The sequence below is a fragment of the Colobus angolensis genome, unplaced genomic scaffold, assembly GCF_000951035.1.
Source record: "Colobus angolensis palliatus isolate OR3802 unplaced genomic scaffold, Cang.pa_1.0 Scaffold248, whole genome shotgun sequence".
Classification (NCBI taxonomy): Eukaryota; Metazoa; Chordata; class Mammalia; order Primates; family Cercopithecidae; genus Colobus; species Colobus angolensis.
The window spans coordinates 884,035-902,842 of NW_012115688.1; the positions used below are offsets into that span (position 1 = coordinate 884,035).

At 43.4% G+C, this 18,808-nt stretch overlaps 1 protein-coding gene across 1 annotated transcript in view; it reads right to left on the bottom strand.

Annotated features, from left to right (window-relative positions):
- Positions 1-13,488: 13,488 nt before the first annotated feature.
- The window catches only part of SYCE1L (synaptonemal complex central element protein 1-like), a 42,169-nt gene continuing 36,849 nt past the window's right edge, over positions 13,489-18,808 (bottom strand). Inside the window, exon 16 of the mRNA XM_011946031.1 lies at positions 13,489-13,704. Coding sequence (XP_011801421.1) covers positions 13,489-13,704 — 216 coding nt within the window. The remainder of the gene's footprint in view (positions 13,705-18,808) is intronic.

Below are 18,808 nucleotides of genomic sequence, written 5' to 3' on the forward strand. Positions count from 1 at the left end.
TATTTGTATATGAATATTTATAAACTTGTATATGTATATTTATATATTTGTATATCAATATATATTTCTATACTTGTATATGAATATTTATTTATTTATTCATATATGCTTTCCTAATCACTTCTGGCCCATTTAAGCCATTCATTCTATATTGTTGTTCTTCAAGAAAGACTTGAGTGATGAAATTAGAGATTAAAGATTATTAAAGTGACAAAAGAAGAAAAAGAGAAATATTCTCAAGCAATTTAATTCTCTTGTTTTTATCAAGGTTAATTAACTCTCTTATCTAGTTTCTGCCATGAAAATTATCTGTTAAAATGAGGCCTCAGTTTTTCCCATTTGCAAAACACTGAATTTGGGTGCCATAATTTCCAGAGCTTTTTACTGTTTTAATAGTTGTAATTTCCATCTTATCCCAAGTTTTTCCTACAGAAAGTTATTTCCTATTAAAAGTATACTTATTTTAGTGTTTAATTTTTTAAAAAAGTATGATGCCTTTTACTGTATCTTAGGTGCTGCCTATACTTTAGTTTTTATTAAGATTGATTTTGGCCACAAAACAAGGTTAGGTATGATGAGATGAGGAAAATAACTTTCATTCATTAAAATATTCCTTAAGTACCTGTTATTTGCCAAAAGTTAGTATTAAAAACACTAGATAACATGTGGCCCTTTCTTTTACATACTTCTTGGTAGAGAGGCAGACTTTGTACTTTACAATAAAAATGCATCTTTTTATAAGACTATATACAAAATGGTCTAGAAAAACAAAAAGAAAATGATTAGTTCTGTTTATAGATTCAGAGAAGGCTCCACAAAGTTGGTTGCATTTGAGGTGATTCCACAAGGAAGGACAGGAGATTTCTTGGTAGAGAAGAGGCAAAAACAATCAAGGCACAAGGAACAGCATGTTCCAAGTTATGGGCATCACAACCGGCTTCCAGAAACTCCCTTGATGACCTCTATCTCCTAGTATTCATGCCTTTGTGTAAGTTCCCTCTCACACTGAAAAAAGCTGACCTGTATGACTTATAAAATATTGCTGAAATAATTGTGATTTCCAAGGCTAGGCCATAACAAACATTGGGCTTTGGCCCTCCTCCCTCTTGGACTTTAGACTCTGTAGGAAGCCAGCTACCATGCTGTGATGGTCCTCAAGCAGTCCATGAAGAAGAACTGAGGTTTCCTGACAACCACTGGGCTTTGTGAAAAAGCCTTCCAGAAATAGATTCCCCAGTCCAGCGGAGTATTCAGATAACTACAGCCCTAACTCCCATCTTTCTCGCAGCCTGATGAGACCTTAAGCCAGAACCACACAGCTAACCATTTCTGAATTTCCACGCAATAAATGTATAATGTTATAAGCCACTATGTTTTCGGTTGATCTGTTACGCAGCAATAAATAACTAATATAGGTGGCATCTAAGTTTATGTCATGCTTTAACATAAGGGGGATAAAAAGAAGTGGGGTCTAAAGGGAAAGAGGAAGAAGATCATACTGGAAAAGTTTAGTAGTTGGAATGAATCACAATAACTGTATTTGTATTTTTATTTTTTTTTGAGGCGGAATCTCGCTCTGTCGTCCGGACTGGAGTGTAGTGGCCGGATCTCAGCTCACTGCAACCTCCGCCTCCCAGGTTTACGCCATTCTCCTGCCTCAGCCTCCGGAGTAGCTGGGACTACAGGCGCCCGCCATCTCGCCCGGCTAGTTTTTGTATTTTTAGTAGAGACGGGGTTTCACCGTGTTAACCAGGATGGTCTCGATCTCCTGACCTTGTGATCCGCCCGTCTCGGCCTCCCAAAGTGCTGGGATTACAGGCTTGAGCCACCGCGCCCGGCCAATAACTATATTTTTAAAAAGCCATTGTTAATTTTGGCAATTAAGTAATACAATCATACTTATGAGTTAGAAAATAAATGCCTAGACATGAGAGCATAACCTGAAGAAAGGTCCTGGCAAATATGGAATTAGGAATAAATTATAATGAAGTTTTTTTTTCTCTTGGATTCTTTGTGCCCATCTTAAGGTGAATCTTAAAAGTTGCAAGGAAATTTATAGATTCCTACCTCCTCTTCTCTATAGGACGGACTCTCATCCACAGCCTGCTAGAGTGATTACTTTCTCGCCTCTGTTTCAGTAGCTCCAGGGATGGGATTTCACCACCAGTTGAGTCAACCACCAACATGTTAATTTCAAGAGCTATATTACTCCCTATAATTATAATAGACTACCAGACTGGATTTTAGGCTTGTCTTTTCCACTAAAGAACGGGTGACTCTGGGACTAGAATTTGTAAGATCGGTGTAGACTAGGACGGGATTTACAATGCTGGTGCCAGCTACTCATCTTCTTATTCTTTTGAGACAAGCATCATCTTCATCTTTACTATATCTGTAATAATGTAATTATTCTGAGCTCAATCTCAAGAGAAACTTATTAGCTCTAGGCTGGGGTCTGAGAAACAGAGTAATTGAGACTATTTTTACCACCATTTCTCAACCTGGCTTTACAAAATTGAGCACTAGATGGCCAGGTATGATGGCTCATGTCTGTAATCCCAGCACCTTGGGAGGCTGAGGTCAGTAGATCACCTAAGGTCAGTAGTTTGAGACCAGCCTGGCCAACATGGTGAAAACTGATCTCTACTAAAAATACAAAAATTAGCCGGGTGTGAAAATTAGCCGGGCATGGTGGTAGGTACTTGTAATCCCAGCTTCTCGAGTGGCTGAGGCATAAGAATCACTTGAACTTGGGAGGCAGAGGTTGCAGTAAGCCAAGATTGCACCACTGCACTCTATCTTGGGTGACAGAGTGAGACTCTATCTCAAAAAAAAAAAAAAAAAAATCAGCACTGTAATAATCTAAACTCATCTTGGTCTCCCTCTACTTGACATTTTTTTTTTTTTTTTTGCAGCTTTTAAAAAGATTTGAGAGAGCACTGAATTGAAAGGAGAGGTTCAGTATTGATTTGTAGTTTTCTGAATACTCCACAGAATTTATACTGTGCCGGATCCCATGCCATTCTACCTTGATAGCCCTCAAGTGGCCATCAACGGAGGAGGTTGAAAGGGTGCAGTCCCAGGATGTCTATCATGAAGATGAGGTCATGGCTAATCAAGACTTGGCTTAGACCAAGCCCTGGTAAAGGAAGCAGAAGCAGCAATCCAGCTTATATTAATGCCTTGCCTCTCCAGCCTAGGGTTACAACACTTGGCAACCATGAGAGCCTGTAAAGTAATTTAGAGGTCCATACAGTTGCTTAATCAGTGGGTTCAATCATCTGGGTTTTATTAACTTTTAATCATTCAGTGTATTATATGATCCCTGTAGCTCCTGCCAAGACAATTTCATGAGAGAAGAAACACTAATGGAACCAAGACTAGAAGGTCACCTTGTACCCTGTTTTACAAAGGACCTTAAGCTTTAGTGTCGCATTTACGTTGGTATTATGCTAAACTTGGTCATGCATCTAATCATTAAAACTGTATTTCAGAATATGAAACATGAGGGTCTTTAAGCTTCAAAAGTATAGTACAAAATGGGCTTTAAAGTCAGATTGACCTACCTTCAAATCATGGATTTGTTGGACCATCTAGATTAAATGTGGCAAGGAATACAGTGAACTGACAACTTCCAGCTGCAAGGCCTTCAGAACACACTTCAACTTCTGACCTCCCCCAGTGATGCTGGATACTGGAACATGACTATTCTGCCCAGTTTCGGGCACTTCTAATGGGCATTTTTTTCCTCTGGAGATCCCTGTTGTATTGGTCAACACTTCCTCAGATGTGCACCATGTTTCTGTGACTCTTCTTGCCAAATCCTGTTTCCTCATCTTTTTGTCCTTATATGCATCAGATTCACGTTGCAGTCTGAAGGATTTTGTGCTTAATTCTGGTTCCTTCCTGCTTTATCTTTCAAAAGCATCACTTATGCAAACACTAAACCACGTGCACTCCTGACTCTGTCTGGGTGTCTGCTTCCCAAAAGATCCAACTGACCACAGTAAGTTACTTATACTTTGAGAGTCAATTTCTTCCTCTTTCAAATTGCATTGCTACCATATACATCACTCAAATTAGAAGAGGTTAAAGGAGGTAAAATGCCTAAAGTGTCCTGGCTCATAGTAGATCATCATCAAGTTGTTTTGGGTTTCTTTCCTGCACTCAGCTCACTAGCGGGATCTTTTTTCTGGTTTTTGTTTTTTAACCACTTATATTAAAATAAGAAATATTCTTCACTTTCGTTCACCATCTATCATATTCCTAGAAGAGCATTTGCCAACATACAGAGTATGGGATGCTGGAAACACGATTACAGAAGACTCTGTCAGCATTTTGAGGGTGGGCCTTTGGGTTTTCCAAGTGCTATGATGAATGTAAATGCAGAGCATCTGAAGGGCACAGAACAGCGGCATCTATCCTGCCATGTCAATAAAAACTACCCAGGATGAAAACACTTGGTTTGAATCTGGAAGAATGAGTATAAGTTCATCAATCAAAATAATAGGTTGTCACCAGAAACAGGAGCACCCTTTGCCAATCCTCAAGGACACCGGAGAACAAGGTGGGCCAGAGAGAGCCAAGATTGCCCACAGATGTTTTAGGGCAAATTGTGGAGAAGTGAAACAGTGTTCCAGCTGAGCAGTCCTAAGAGAGGTTCATGCCTGGAGTTATCTGCTTCATTTCACAGAAGAAAGCTGAGTGGGACCCGGGGGGGGCAAAACACTTGGCCCCAGTTCACGGAGTAGTAAAGTCACTGAGCTGCCCTGAGACACAGTGCAGGTGTTTGATGCTCCTTCACCTGCAAGTACATGGACCCCTCTTCCCTAACAAGGGGGTTACTGATGTGATTCAGACACACCACAAATGGGTCCTAATTAGCTGATCCCACATGGCAACAGGGAGATAAGCGCAGTAAATAACCTCAAAAACAAGGCTTAAAGTTTTTTCTGGGGAGAGAGTCCCTATGCTCAATAGTTCAGGAAATTGGAGCTGCTTTAAAACACACTTTTGGAGAAACAGAAGCCAATGTACACATTCACAACTTTCAGTTCCCCCGAATCAATTATGCTTAAGTGATGTTAAGGGTCTGACAGAGCCACAAAAGCAAGAACAATCTTGAGCCTCAAAATGGAAGCTGAGCCTCATGCCTTAATCTTTGCCATTGTGTCTGACCCTAGTTGCAGGCCCAGGTCTGATTCTCATTGCTCTTGTGGATTTAAGTAAAATCCTTCACATAATGTAAATTAGGGTTTGTGTCAGTGCTCTTTATTTTAATATAAGAAAAAGAAACAAAACACCCAAATCCCTAGAATCCAGGCCACTGATCTAGTGGACACAAGGCTGCCTCAATAGTAAAGGTATTTTCCCGAAGAATGAAGGTGACACTAGTGTTGGCATGAGGGGTGAAGTTCAGCCCCATTAAAAGAGCCAGATGGGTTTGGGCTGCCTCCAACCCCTGATGGTGTTCACTGGTGCAAGGAAGTTAATGCAAACCATATAAGATCAGAGGATACAAGAGGCTGCAGGCCGGGCATGGTGGCTCACGCCTGTAATCCCAGCACTTTTGGAGGCCTGAGGCAGGCAGATCACCTGAGGTCAGCAGTTTGAGACCAGCCTGGCCAACATGGTGAATCTCCATCCCTACTAAAAATATAAAAATTAGCTGAGTGTGGTGGCATATACCCACAGTCCCAGCTACTTGGGAGGCTGAGGCAAGAGGATCTTGAACCCGGGAGGTGGAGGTTGCAGTATGCCAAGATCGCACCACTACACTCCAGCCTAGGTGACAAAGCAAGACTCTTCCTACCAGAAAAGGAGGCTACAGTGACAAATTGTGGAACCACTGCTGGATTAAAAGCAGGTACTGGATTACTGGATGCTATTTATCTAGAAAGAAACAACATCTCATGCTGGGTAAAAACACAGAGACCAATCTAGCTTCACTCCCTTTGTTTCTAGATGGGGAAATGCATGCAGAATTAGAGTCCAAACTTTATAGTTTCCAGACCATCAGTCTTATTTGCTTCCCCTACTTAGAATAAATGAAAGGCTTCTGCTTCCAAGTTTTTCTTTCCATTTGGGTGGCAAAAATGGGATACAGTACCTGAAAAAAAGACTGCCCAGGGAACAGAAGGAAAAAATGGCATTGGCAGCAATAAAAATGTTGCAAAGCACATTTTAGGTTTTGCAGATCATCTTCTTCGCGCATACGATGACAGGCTCTATGTAAATGTGGCTCTATGTAAATGTAGATCTGTCAGTTGCTGATGCTAGGGGGTTTAGAATTGACAAGCGAGCCTCTCATCAACAAAAGGAGCATCGCCCCTTATATGTGATGCTGAAACTACAGAAAGAAGCACTGAACACAGGTGATGTGAGTAGAGAGAAAAAAAGATTTTCAAAGTGGAAAAGGCTCTTAGGAGATCACCTAGTTCAGTATGTTCCAAAGAATATTCCAGGGGATGGTGATTTGCTACTATAGAGGGAAACTTTACTTTAATCCAAATTAAACAAGTTTCTTTACTGCACGACTTCTCAGGGTCTTTACTATAGTATGTATTGAAGATTTCCACAAAAAAAAATTTAAGATGCAAAGTTTCCCAGACTTGCATGTCCACTGAGACCCTTTTCATTTTGAGGGCAATCTCATGGGCCTAATGATTCTTGAAATATAAACTTTAAATGTTGATTTTCTCCAAAATCAGATGAAAACACAAAACAATGTGCACGTGTATGTTCATTGCAGCACTATTTACAACAGCAAACACATGGAATCAACCCAAATGCCCATCAATGATAGACTGGATAAAGAAAAAGTGGTACACATATACCATGGAATACTATGCAGCCAAAAAAAGGAATGAGATCATGTTCTTTGCAGGAACATGGATGGAGCCAGACGCTGTTATCCTCAGCAAAGTAAGGAAGGAACAGAAAACCAAACACTGCATGTTCTCACTCATAAGTGGAAGCTGAACTATGAGAACACATGGACATAGGGAGGGAAAAACACACACTGGGGCCTGTGTGGGGGAGAGGGGCAGGGAGAGGGAGAGCACCAGGAAGAAGAGCCAATTGATGCTGGTCTTAATACCTAGGTGATGGAATGCTCTGTGCAGCAAACCACTATGGAACACTTTTACCTGTGTAACAAACCCACACATCCTGCTCATGTATCCGTGAACTTAAAAGCTGAAGAAAAAAAAACCAAAAAGGTCTGAAAGAAAAAGTTACTTTTCCCAGATCACAAAACTCAGTAACAGAACCAGGACTCGAACTCAGACCTCCAGGCTATAACCAAAGCACCAAATCCCGTTCTTGCTGCTATATCCCTAATACCGTTTCTCTATCAATAAGTTATCAATAAGTAGTAAAGCAGTGACTAGTAAATAATTGGCAAGTGCTTTATCTACATTATCTTATATAAACTCAGTTAAAAGCCCAAGGAAATACTTTAATTAGAAAGAATAGATATTTGTTACCCATTTTACAGATAAGGAAATGGAATCTTAACACAAATAGCCCTTTGACCTTAGTCAAGTGGTAGTGCCAGAAAAGAGAGAATGGGACCAGGCACGGCAGCTCACGCCTGTAATCCCAGCACTTTGGGAGGCCCAGGCAAGCAGATCACGAGGTCAGGAGTTCGAGTCAAGCCTGGCCAATATGGTGAAACCCTGTCTCTACTAAAAACACAAAAATTAGCTGGGCATGGGGGAGGCTGAGGCAGAAGAATCACTCGAACCCGGGAGGCAGAGGTTGCAGTGAGCCAAGATCGTGCCACTGCACTCCAGCCTGGGCGACAGAGCAAAACTCAGTCTCAAAAAAAAAGAAAGAAAAGAAAAGAAAAAAGAGTGAATGATACAGAAGACACTTTTTACTACAGATATAAATGACTACCCCCAGTAATTCCTGGAAAAGGCACTACAGAGATAAAGGGAGGAAAATAAAGTAACATGGCTTCCTTGTGGCTATGGCAGAGATTCCTTCATCAAACTTGAGCTGAAGACAGACCCTGACATTCACACCCAGACCCACTAGCTTCAGAACTCAGCCCACGAGCAACACAGTTTGTGCACAGACTAGAAAAGCTATGCAGGTCTTGCAAGATAACCTCATCCTGAGCCTCTCTGATTAAACCCTGAGAGGTCGCATCCTGGCCACATGGAAGGCACTAGCCTAGCCCAGCCCTCCCACGCTTCCATTGACTCTTGAAAGTTGCTCAAGTCTCTTCTGCCATCACAGAGATCTCATGTCTTGGGACTTCAAATTGTTCACCATCCTTGCCCTTAATTCTGTGTTCTAGTCTCTACTGTTTTTTTTCTTATTGAAACAGGGTCTCACTTTGTTGCCCACGCTGGAGTGCAGTGGCACGATCTCGGCTCACTGAAGCCTTGACCTCCGGGGCTTAAGCAGTTCTCCCACCTCAGCCTTCCAAGTAGCTGGAACTGTAGGTGCCTGCCATCATGTTCAGCTAATTTTTGTATTTTTATACAGATGGGGGTTTTGCCATGTTGCCCAGGCTGGTCTCAAACTCCTGAGCTCAAGCCATCTACCCACCTTAGCCTCCCGAAGTGCTGGGATTGCAGGAATGAACCACGGTACTCACTCTAGTCTCACCACGGAAAATCTTCAGAATTTAAATCCAGAAGACCTGGAACCGGAACCAGGCTCTGGGCTTTACATGCTCTGTGACCTGGGAGAGATCACGTGAGGGTTAAGAGAATCATTACTATCATCTTCACTTAAGTGCTTACTGTTGGCTTTTCCTACCATTATCAGTTTCAAGTTTCACAATAAACTACTAGGGCAGCTCTTACTGTTCACTTTTTTTGTTTTTTTGAGACCAAGTCTCACTCTGTCCACCAGGCTACAGTGCAGTGGCACGATCTCAGCTCACTGCAAACTCTGCCTCCCGGGTTCAAGCAATTCTCCTGCCTCAGCCACCGAAGTAGCTGGGATTACAGGCACATGCTACTGCGTCCAGCTAATTTTTGTATTTTTGGTAGAGACAGGGTTTCATCACTTGGGCCAAGCTGGTTTCAAACTCCTTACCTTAAGTGATCCACCCGCCTCGACCTCCCAAAGTGCTAGGATTATAGGCGTGAGCGTCCATGCCCAGCCACTGTCCACATTTTATAAATCAGGCAATATGGCATAGGTTTTAAATGTCTGACCTTTGGCAGACAGCAGGGACAGACTTTGAACATAAGCAGCCCGACCTCAGGGCCCACTGCTTAACCACCACTGATAACACTGCTGAGGCGCCAGGCATTGTTAGTGTAGGCAGGTGTGAATGAATTCTCCTCTGTTGTCACCAGCCTATGAAGTAGGTATTCTCATCCCCATTATAAGAAGACTGAGTCTCAAAGAGATTTGAGGTTTAAAAACGTGCTAAAGGTCACGCCGCAAATGGGAGGTGGAGGTGGAATTGGCCATAAGAGCTGGATGTCCACAAAACCCAAGCTCTGACTCTGATTCTGAGGCTTCCAAGTCATAGTTTCCTTGTTTGCAGATGAAGGTAATAATAATGCCTCCCTCTCAATGACTGCAGTGAAGATCAAAGAAAATCATGGTATGTGAAAGATCTCATCAACTGTTTGCCCCATTGTGGCAACCTAGTCTCATCTTTATGCAAATCAAAATGAGGAGTCTCTCTGGCTGAGTGCCGTCTGCTGACTCTGGGTTCATGTGTTGGCTGGATGTTTAGAGTCACTCACCTAATTTTTTAGGGCCTTGTAAAATGTATGAGGTAATTTGTCTTTGTTAGTGAAAAGATTCAGCAATGAATCCACCCTGCAGCAATAATTAGCCCCAGGCCTGTCTGTCCCTGAGGGGATCCTTCCTATCTTAGCAAAATACAGCCAACCTGATGCTCAGGGGCAAGTCATTTTACAGAGTCTAGCTGATCTAACACAAAATGCGTAGAATCAACAGATCTTTATTCCTGCCACCTCAAAGAGACTCCAGTTCTCCCCAAAGCAAAACAAAGGAATCGTTTTTTGCCAGCATTAAGGTTGATTAAATAACACAAATTCCGACTCATAACTATGAAGAATTGCTGGATTCTTGATTTGTATGTCTACAGTTGCTTCTTTGGGTTAAAGGAACAAAGAGGTACCCTTAGGAAGCGGAAGACACTTGTTATGCTTGGTATGGTTTCAGGAACATGCTTCTACTTGATTTCCAAAAGACTTTCTGAATACAAAGGAGAGGGGTTGTCGGTTCACCTCAAAATGACAGAAGGATTTGCTTAAAATGAGAGCTTGCAAACTTATTGGAGAGTGAGTCTTGCTCTATCACCCAGGATGGAGGACAGTATTGCGACCTCGTCTCAAGTACAGTACTACAACCTCCTCCTCCCAGGTTTAAGCAATTCTCCTGCCTCAGCCTCCCAGGTAGCTGGGATTATAGATATGCACCGCCACGCCCGGCTAATTTTTGCACTTTTTAGTAGAGACGGGGTTTTATCTTGTTGGCCAGGCTGCTCTTGAACCCCTGAGCTCAAGTGAGCTGCCTTGTATGTGAATTCTATGACCCAGGCCCCCAAATACCTTGAAACACCCTCCTTTACCCTTATGAAATGCTCCTCTGAGACCATAATAAATTGTCTAGTCTACTGGAGGGTAAGAGAACAGGTGGAGACAAATGAAGGTGACCCAGAGAATGCCAGCATCCACTGCTAGAAACTTGGACCATTTACCCAAGTTGATCTAAAATATTATGACCGCCCTATATGCGACCCCAGGTAAGCCAAGAGAGGAACCACCCAGGCCCAGCCCAAGCTTCAGAATCATCAGCAAATACTTAGTCATGGTTTTCAATCACAAAATTTTCGGATAGTTTGTTAGGGCATTTTTCTTGGTGTTTTGGAAAAGTCACGTGTATAGGAAATCACAGATATCTTTGTGTTTGGAAAGGCAGATTATTACCATGGGAAAATCCTCTTTCTCCCACTCTCTTTATCTAAGTCACTCCTATTCACTCACTTTTCAGGTCACAGATTAGACAACCTTCCCCTGGGAATTATTCTCTGACTTCCGCAGTTATACTACATTTCACGCACCCATGCTTCTAATGCCTGCTTTTCCCACCAGAGCGAAGCCCTGGGAAGGACAGGACAGAGCCTGCCTCGGTCACTGTCATACTCCCAGCATCTACTTTAGCACACACCATCCGTGGAAAGAATTTTCTGCTTATGTGTTAGTATCTCATCAGTCCTTCACGTGTTTACCGATCCCTTCACCAGGCTACCCGTTTCACTACAGGATCATGATGTGTGTGACAATGTTTCTCCTTAAACGATATATGCTCTGCCTCTGTGTCTATCTTCTGTTCATAGGTCTACATCTGATCACCTAGAGCCCTTCAAACCTTCCCCGAGTATGTGCGTATTTGAATACAGGTGCGATGCTCTCTGCAAGTCACCTCTTCTTCAGCCTACAGTATAAAAAACAGCTGAGGGCCCTGGGCACATCTGGCCTGGGGTAGTACTTGACCATCCAGAGCCTTCTCCTGACCATTTTTCAGTCACTCAAAACACCTTCGAAGTTTAGCAAAAGCTTAGTACCACCAAGAGTGGTCTGACCAAGGTAGAGTAGAGAAAAATTGTTACATTCATGGCTTTGGATCTTTTTTCTTTTGTTAATGTCACTTTAAGCTCATGTTGATTTACCAGATAGTTTTGTTTTGCTGACGATACAGGCCTTGCAGCCAGCAGTCACCCGGGTGAAAAAGACTCCTGGGTCAGCACTCATTCACATCTCACCTCGACCTGAGAACAGGCACTTCGTTTTACTTATTAACATTTTAGGGAACAAGCACAGCATGTTTCATCTACTCTTGTTCTATTTTATTTTTCTTCTGAGACAGAGTCTCACCCTGTTGCCCAGGCTAGAGTGCAGTGACAGGGTCTTGTCTCACTGTAGCCTCAACCTCCTGGGCCCAAGTGATTATTTCGCCTCAGCTTCCGCCTCCTAAATAACTGGGCATGTACTACTACGCTCATTTTTTAATTTTGGTAGAGACAGGGTCTCCCTATGTTGCCCAGGCTAGTCTCAAACTCTTGGCCTGAAGCAATCCACTTGCCTCGGCTTCCTAAAGTGCTGGGATTACAAGCTGTGAGGCCTTAGCCTTGTTTTAGAATGTATATGGTAATTGGGCTTTCTCGGCGCTGTTGTGATTACGAAAGACCGTATTATGCAATGATCATGGGAAGGTTTGAAGGGCTCTTAGTGATCAGATGTAGACCTATGAACAGAAGATAGACACAGAGGCAGAGCGTATATCGTTTAAGGAGAAACATTGTCACACACATCATGATCCTGTAGTGAAACAGGTAGCCTGGTGAAGGGATCGGTAAACACGTGAAGGACTGATGAGATATTAACACACAAGCAGAAAATTCTTTCCACGGATGGTGGGTGCTAAAGTAGATGCCGGGAGTATGACAGTGACTGAGGCAGGCTCTGTCCTGTCCTTCCCAGGGCTTCGGTCTGGTGGGAAAAGCAGGCGTTAGAAGCATGGGTGTGTGAAATGTAGTATAACTGCGGAAGTCAGAGAATAATTCCCAGGGGAAGAATCTATACTAGGCCAGAATTCCATATTATATTTCACTTAACCAGAACTTGCTTTTGGTAGAAAAGCTTCTATTTAGCAATTGGTAAAATTATTTAGTTCAATACTGATCTGTTTGGAAAAGAAAAAGGCCAGGCACAGTGGTTCATGCCTGTAATTCCAACACTTTGGGAGGGCGAGGCAGGCGCATCACTTGAGTCCAGGAGTTTGAGACCAGCCTGGACAACATGGTGAGATCCTGTCTCTACACAAAAAGAAAAAAAACAAAGAAAAAAAAAATTAGCGGGGCATGGTGGTGTGTGCCTGTGGTCCCAACTGTGTGGGGGTTGAGGCAGGAGGATCGCTTTATCTCCCGACCTCCCAGCTATGTGGAGGTCGAGGCTGCACTGAGCCAGAATCGTGCCACTGCACTCCAGCTTGGGAAACAGAGCAACACCCTGTCAAAAAAAAAAAAAAAAATTACAAGTGACACTAAATTTCATTTCCATTGAATTTTATCTTGTTCCAGCGCTGCAGGGGAAGTCAGGGCTGTAACAAGAAGGGATGATTTAGAACTAGACAAATTTGGGATTGCATCTCTTTTCTGCCCCCCCCCCCCGGTAAATCAATCACCTAGAGTATTAAGGGGGCGGGGTCAAGGATAAAATTACTTTCTCATGTTAAAGTACACATCTATGTGGATAGATATGATCTTTTAGTGTGTGCATCGGTGGCCACCGTGCTGATTATACTGAAGCATGCATGCAATTCGTCCCAGTTCTTTGCTTTTTCCCTGCGGCGGCTTAAGTATAAAAGAGGTGCTAAAGAGATGGCAACTCCCTCTCAGCCTTGGAATTGGTGGCTCTGTGGCCTTTTCTCAGCTTGGAAGTCTTGTGTCGGGCGGTGTGTGTCTCCACAGAGTAGTCACACCTACGTGGACAGTAACAGGGCGCCGTTTGTGAGTAGCCGCACATGTGGGTTGGGGAGCGGAGACAGGAGGCTCTGCAAAAGCAAGCCTCGGAGGCAGCCCAGCTCAGCGCCCAGCCGCGAAGCTCTGGTGCCCTCTGGTGTTCCCAGAACATAATGCATGGCTTCACAAGGCGGTTGGGACCGCTTGGAGCATCTCTGAGCCGACGCTGCCATCTCCTGGTGAGAGTCGCATTCAGCACATCTCCAGAACGTTCAGCGTTCTAGGCTAGGAGCCACAGGGGCCGGGCCACTTTCGCCCGAATTCCCAGGGCCCACTTTTGGAAGGCATAAAAACACACAGGAAAGACAAGTTGGCTGCCAGCAGAGGCCCTGATGACTTCAAAACATCCTCCGAGCTCTCCTTCCCCTACACAAATCTTTACCACCGCACTTTTGTTTGTGTGTTTGGGGAGGGGGTGGTTGGGTTTTTTGTTGTTGTCTTGTTCTGTCACCCAGACTGGAGTGCAGTGGCACGATCACGGCTCACTGCAGCCTGGACCTCCCTGGGCTCACGTGATCCTGACGCCCCAGCCTGTTGAGTAGCAGGGACCACAAGTGCACACCACCACGCCCAGCTAATTTTAAAAATATGCATTTTGCAGAGATGGTGGGGGTGAGGGTCTCACTGTGTTGCCCAGACTGGTCTCAAACTCCTGGCCTCAAGGGATTCTCCTGCATCAGCTTCCAAAAGTGCTGGGATTACAGGCGTGAGCCACGGTGCGCACCCTGCTGCACTTCACAAACCACCCTGTGCTGCTTGTTTTCTTTCTCGTCTTTGAGGCCCCTGCATGATTCTGAAGCAAATTATGTGAAGATGTTGTTGTCAGTGGTAGGAATTAAGCAACTTTGCCAGAAAGTAATTTTTCCATGTTATTTATGCATGTAAACAAATACGTATTCTAAAGCAATATATACTGTTATATTTACTGTTTAACCTCATAGAAACCTTGCAAAATAGAAGCCACTTAAAGCCACACCCCCAAACCTCTATCAAAACCTTTTCACTTGACTTTGTGTGTACTCATAGAACAAATTAAACACATAAATACTAAAACAAAAAGCAATTCATAATCCTCTCCTTTTGGGTTTTAAAAAAAATTATTTAAAGTCTTCACATGTATTAACTTAAAGCGAATGGCATGAAACGAAGAAAAAGTCTATCTCCTCATCCTGTCTTCCCAAGGGAAACCAGTGTTAATCATTCCTCAAACATCTTCCTAGGTTAAAATGAAGACACCTGCCAAGTATAGGTAGACAGTATGAATCTCAGTCCACACAGGTGTGAAAAAAGCTACACTCTTTGTATCAGTCCGTTCTCCCCTCGTTATAGGGAACTACCTGAGACGGGGTAACCTATGAAGAAAAGAGGTTTCATTGACTCACAGTTTCGCAGGCTTAACTGGAAGCATGGCTGGGAGGCTTCAGGAAACTTAAAATCATGTCAGAAGAGGAAGCAAGCACCCTCTCATCGCGGCGGCGAAGGAGAGCGAGTGAGAAGAGGGAGGTGCCACACACGTTTAAAGAATTACTGAAAACTCAGTATCGCGAGAACAGCAAGCGGGATGCTCACGCGCAAGATCCAATCACCTCCCACCAGGCCCCTCCTCCAATTCGACATTGTGGATTTGGGCAGGAACACAAATCCAAACCGTTTCAGCTTTAATTTTTATAACAATGTATTTTGGGGGGCCCACATCTTGACAGGTGGGTGGTAATTATATGCCCCAACTGTTACCGGAGAGAGGCCCTGAGCCAGACCCCAAAAGAGGGTTCTTGGGTCTCTCGCGGGAAAGAATTAGAGGTGAATCCATAAAACGAAAGCAAGTTTATTAGGAAAGTAAAGAAACAAAGAACGGCTACTCTATAGGCAGAGCAGCGGCCTGGGCCTCTCAGCTGCTCAGACTTAGTGTTAACTTCTTGATTACATGCTAAACAAGGGGTGAATTATTCGTGAGTTTTTTGGGTAAGGTGTAGGCAGTTCCCAGAACTGAGGGTTCCTCCCTTTTTTAGTCCGTATCGGGTAACTCCCTGACATTGCTGTAGCATTTGTAAACTGTGATGGCATTGGTGGGAGTGTGTTTTAGTATGGCAATGCATTATAATTTAACGTATAATGAGCAGTGAGGACGACCAGAGGTCACTTTCGATGTCATCTTGGTTGTGTTGGGTTTTGGCCAGCTTGTTTACTGCAAGCTGTTTTATCAGTAAGGTGTTTGTGATCGTTGACCTCCTATCTCATCCTGTGACTTAAAATGCCTAACCTCCTTGAAATACAGCCCAGCAAAGTCTCAGCCTTATTTTACCCAGCCCCTATCCAAGATGGAGTCGCTCTGGTTCAAATGCCTCTGACATAACCTCTAAGGATGATGTTAGGAGTTACAGTGTGGGGGTTCACTGAGGGTCGTTTGGTTCTTGGTCATCTATTCTGCCAGGTGATTTTTGAGAGATCTGTGAATTCTGGACCTTTAAGAGGTCCTTGAATATTTCCACGGTGTGCGCAGGATGGGGGGGGGTGCGTTCTTTGACAATCCCATGTTTGTATAAATATGTCACTGGGCAGGTCTCTTTCAGTCTTGCGACTTCTTTGAAAACACTGCATAAACCTGGGACTCCTCCTCCAAGTCCGGGGGCTTCTCTCCTCCTTCACTCCCTTCCCAACCCAGAGGAAGCTCTTTCTCATCTGTGAGGAAGCATCTCTTTTTTCTACTCCACTTTTGATGAAGTAGCCCTACTTTCGTCCATACCCCAGAATCTTATTTACTCTGTGGCTTAAGATTTGGGCAAAAATATAGAAGAATTAGAACGATCTCATTTCTTATTTGCTTTGTTTCTTGTCTGAGGCCATAATGAGAGGAACAATTACTTGTCTCCAAGAAACAGACATCAGAAAAACATCCTGGTTTTTTTTCACAGAAATTAAGTATATCAAAGTATTTTCCTGCTCTATTTTCCCATTATCTTTGTGGTTATGATAGTGGCCTGAATGTGGAGCATACTGATTTCAAACTCTAATTACAATGGTTGTTTCTGGTTTGGGGCAACTGTTAGTAAAATGTGCTATGAACATTTACGTATACTTTTTTGTTTTTTTAAACGGAGTCTTGCTCTGTCGCCCAGGCTGGAGCACAGTGGCGTGATCCCGGCTCACTGCAACGTCCATCTCTCGAGTTCAAGCCATTCCCAGCCTCAGCCTCTCGAGTAGCTGGGACTACAGGCTCCCACCACCACGCCCGGCTGATTTTTTGTATTTTTAGTAGAGACGGGGTATTTTTAGTAGAGACGGGGTATCACCGTGTTAGTCAGGATGGTCTCGATCTCCTGACTTCGTGATCACCGGTCTTGGCCTCCCAAAGTGCTGGGATTACAGGCTTGAGCCACGGCGCCTGGCCTTACGTATACTTTGTAACGAAGCTATGTATTTTCATTTCTCTTGGGTAAATACCTCGGAGGGGAATTTCTGAATCATATGGTAAATGTGTGTTTAAATTTAGAAGAAACTACCAGTTTTTCAAAGTGTTTGCACCACTTTGTGCTTCTACCAGCAATGTTTGAGTGTTCCGGTTATTTTACATCCTCCCGGCAATGTGTATTAATATTTTTACACATTAGTGAGCCTGTAGTAGTATCTCTTTGTGTCTTTTAACATTTTTTTTCTTTTTTTTTTTTGAGACGGAGTCTCGCTCTGTCGCCCAGGCTGGAGTGCAGTGGCTGGATCTCAGCTCACTGCAAGCTCTGCCTCCCGGGTTTACGCCATTCTCCTGCCTCAGCCTCCTGAGTAGCTGGGATCTTTGACCTCTTATCTCATCCTTTGACTTAAAATGCCTAACCTCCTTGAAATACAGCCCAGCAAAGTCTCAGCCTTATTTTACCCAGCCCCTATTCAAGATGGAGTTGCTTGATTCAAACGCTTCTGACATAACCTCTAAGGGTGAGGTTAGGAGTTACAGTGTAGGGCTTCATTGAGGGTCGTTTGGTTCTTGGCCATCTATTCTGCCAGGTAGGAAAGGTAGGTTCACATAAGACCATTAAAGAGGGCCTTGCGTCCTGGAATAAAGTTTCTGGATTTGACCCTGTAGTTCATGGGAAAGCAGAGTAGTAAAGAGCTATGAGTGAATTCGTTCTGACTGCAATGTGATCGATAAATGGAAATGAACAAGACTAGAGGCAGAGTGAGAAAGTTCTCCCGGAGCCATGCAAGTGGCAACACCAGTGTGAACTAGGATAGTGGTGCTCCGGAAAAGACAAAGATGGATGTGAGAACACAGCCAATAGATATGAGGAAATAAGCACTAGGAATTTAACACAGTATTGTAAGTTCTATTTCAAAATTTCAAAAATACTTGTCTTTGCAATGCAAACTGAAAGAGCCACAATAAAAATATCAATTTTCTTTACAGCAGGACACCTGGGCAAGGTCAGAATGAATGTGCTTCAGTGAACCATTCTAATGGCAACCCTAGTTCGGCAAAATGAACAAAGGACCGTGAAGGGGACAGAAAGCCAGTAATTCCTGGATCCTTTCATGGAAAAGGGACTTTGGAATTTTAAAAGTGACATATCAGGCCAGGCACAGTGGTTCACGCCTGTAATCCCAGCACTTTGTGAGGCTGAGGCGGGCAGATCACCTGAGGTCGGGAGTTCGAGACCAGCCTGACTGCCATGGAGAAACCCTGTCCCTACTAAAATAAATAAATAAACTACAAAACATTAGCCATGCATGGTGGCACAAGCCTGTAATTCCAGCTACTCCAGAGGTTGAGGCAGGAGAATTGCTTGAACCCGGGAGGCAGAGGTTGTGGTGAGCCGAGACTGTGCCATTGCACTCCAGCCTGGGCAACAAGACCAAAATTCTGTCTCTAAATAAATAAATAAATAAATAAAGTGACATATCAGAGCTAAGGAGCCATCAATTTAATTTAAAATTTTGAAATAGATGACATGGATTTGTTAGAGAAGTCTGGCCATGGTCTAGCTCGTTAATAGTTTTATAGCATGGAGGTCATTAGTACATTTTGGTAATTGTTTTTCAGCTTCATTTTGGTAGAAACCAACCATTCAAGGGCCCTCAGGCTTAAAGGGAATTAAAATAGGGTATAAGGTAAAGGTCATTACTCTGTAAAGTATAGCTTCCATTGACTCAAATGGAAAATATCATTTCCCTAAAGGCAGTCAGAGGACTCATATGATATAATAGAAGGTATATAGATTTTGGATCCCAGTGGGCTCATTTGTCTTCTTTGAGCTGTTTTTTGACCTTGAACAAAACATACTATCTCTCAGA